Source organism: Eimeria mitis, genomic scaffold, assembly GCF_000499745.2.
Source record: "Eimeria mitis Houghton genomic scaffold, Emh_scaff4940, whole genome shotgun sequence".
NCBI classification, from domain to species: Eukaryota; Apicomplexa; class Conoidasida; order Eucoccidiorida; family Eimeriidae; genus Eimeria; species Eimeria mitis.
This window is the reverse complement of record NW_013573242.1, coordinates 3,252-4,207: the sequence shown is the minus strand read 5'-3', so window position 1 is coordinate 4,207 and position 956 is coordinate 3,252. Positions and strand designations below refer to the sequence as shown.

The following is a 956-nucleotide window of genomic DNA, read 5'->3' as shown; positions in this document are numbered from 1 at the left end:
GCTGCTGCTGCTGCTGCTGTTCTAGCTGCTGCTGCTTCTGGGAAGCTGATGCTGGAAACCCTGTAGCTGCTGCTCCTGTTTGATGACCGTCTAGAGGACGATCGCGGCACTGGGGCCCTACAAGGGCCCCCCTGCATGCTGCAGCTGCATCCTCCTCAGGCCAAGGAAGCAGTAACCACAATGCTGCAGCTGCTGTCTCAACGTTATTCAACAAATATTGCCGGAGGCGCCGCTCATAGTATCCGCGCTGCGCCGCAGGCAGACACAGATCAGGCGCAACCCCCTAGACACCTCGGAGCCATTGACAAACCCCATGTATGCAGTGCGTGCATGCGGCTGCTGCATGCAATGGGTGCATGCATACTGTGCATGCAGCGGGTGTGTGTGCAGTGTGTGCATGCAGTGGGTGCATTCAGTAGCTACATGCAGCTGGTGCATGCAGTTTGTGCATGCAGCACGAGCACGCAGCAGCCCACCGATGGCAGCCGGGGCTTCCACAGGCTGATTTGACTGGTGGGTTGTTGGGTTCCTTCTTTTATATCGTCTTGGGGTTCTNGAGTGCATAGAAGGGCCTCCCAGTCGGTAGCAGCTACGGGCTGCCGCGGCGAGTTTGCATACAGCCGCTGCAGCCGAAGACAGAGTCTAAAAGCACTCCAAATCTGAGAGTGAGCGTACAGCTGTACACTGGCCAAAGCCACGTGCGCCAGCACTGCAAGGGCAGGAGGGGCCCCCACTCCTTCCTCCTGGGGGCCCCCTTCACCTTGAGGCCCCTGGAAGTGAAGCCCCACAGAAGAACTGCACTGCGGCTGCAGCAAGGCCTCCTCAAGAGACGGCAGCTTGCGGTGTACATACACCCCGTCGGTTGGCTGCTGCAATCTGCTTTCAACTTTCGCGCGCTGTATTCCCATCCACTCTTTGCCTGCATAAACAAAGAAAACCCCAAAGCTGAATTTTTC

At 57.8% G+C, this 956-nt stretch overlaps 1 protein-coding gene across 1 annotated transcript in view; it reads right to left on the bottom strand.

The window, feature by feature from the left end:
- Window positions 1-207: 207 nt before the first annotated feature.
- Window positions 208-956, bottom strand: part of EMH_0078710 (uncharacterized protein) — a gene marked incomplete at both ends in the record, with an annotated part of 3,542 nt that continues 2,793 nt past the window's right edge. Inside the window, 2 exons of the mRNA XM_013500035.1 lie at window positions 208-247; window positions 676-919. Of these exons, the coding sequence (XP_013355489.1) occupies window positions 208-247; window positions 676-919 (284 nt within the window). The remainder of the gene's footprint in view (window positions 248-675; window positions 920-956) is intronic.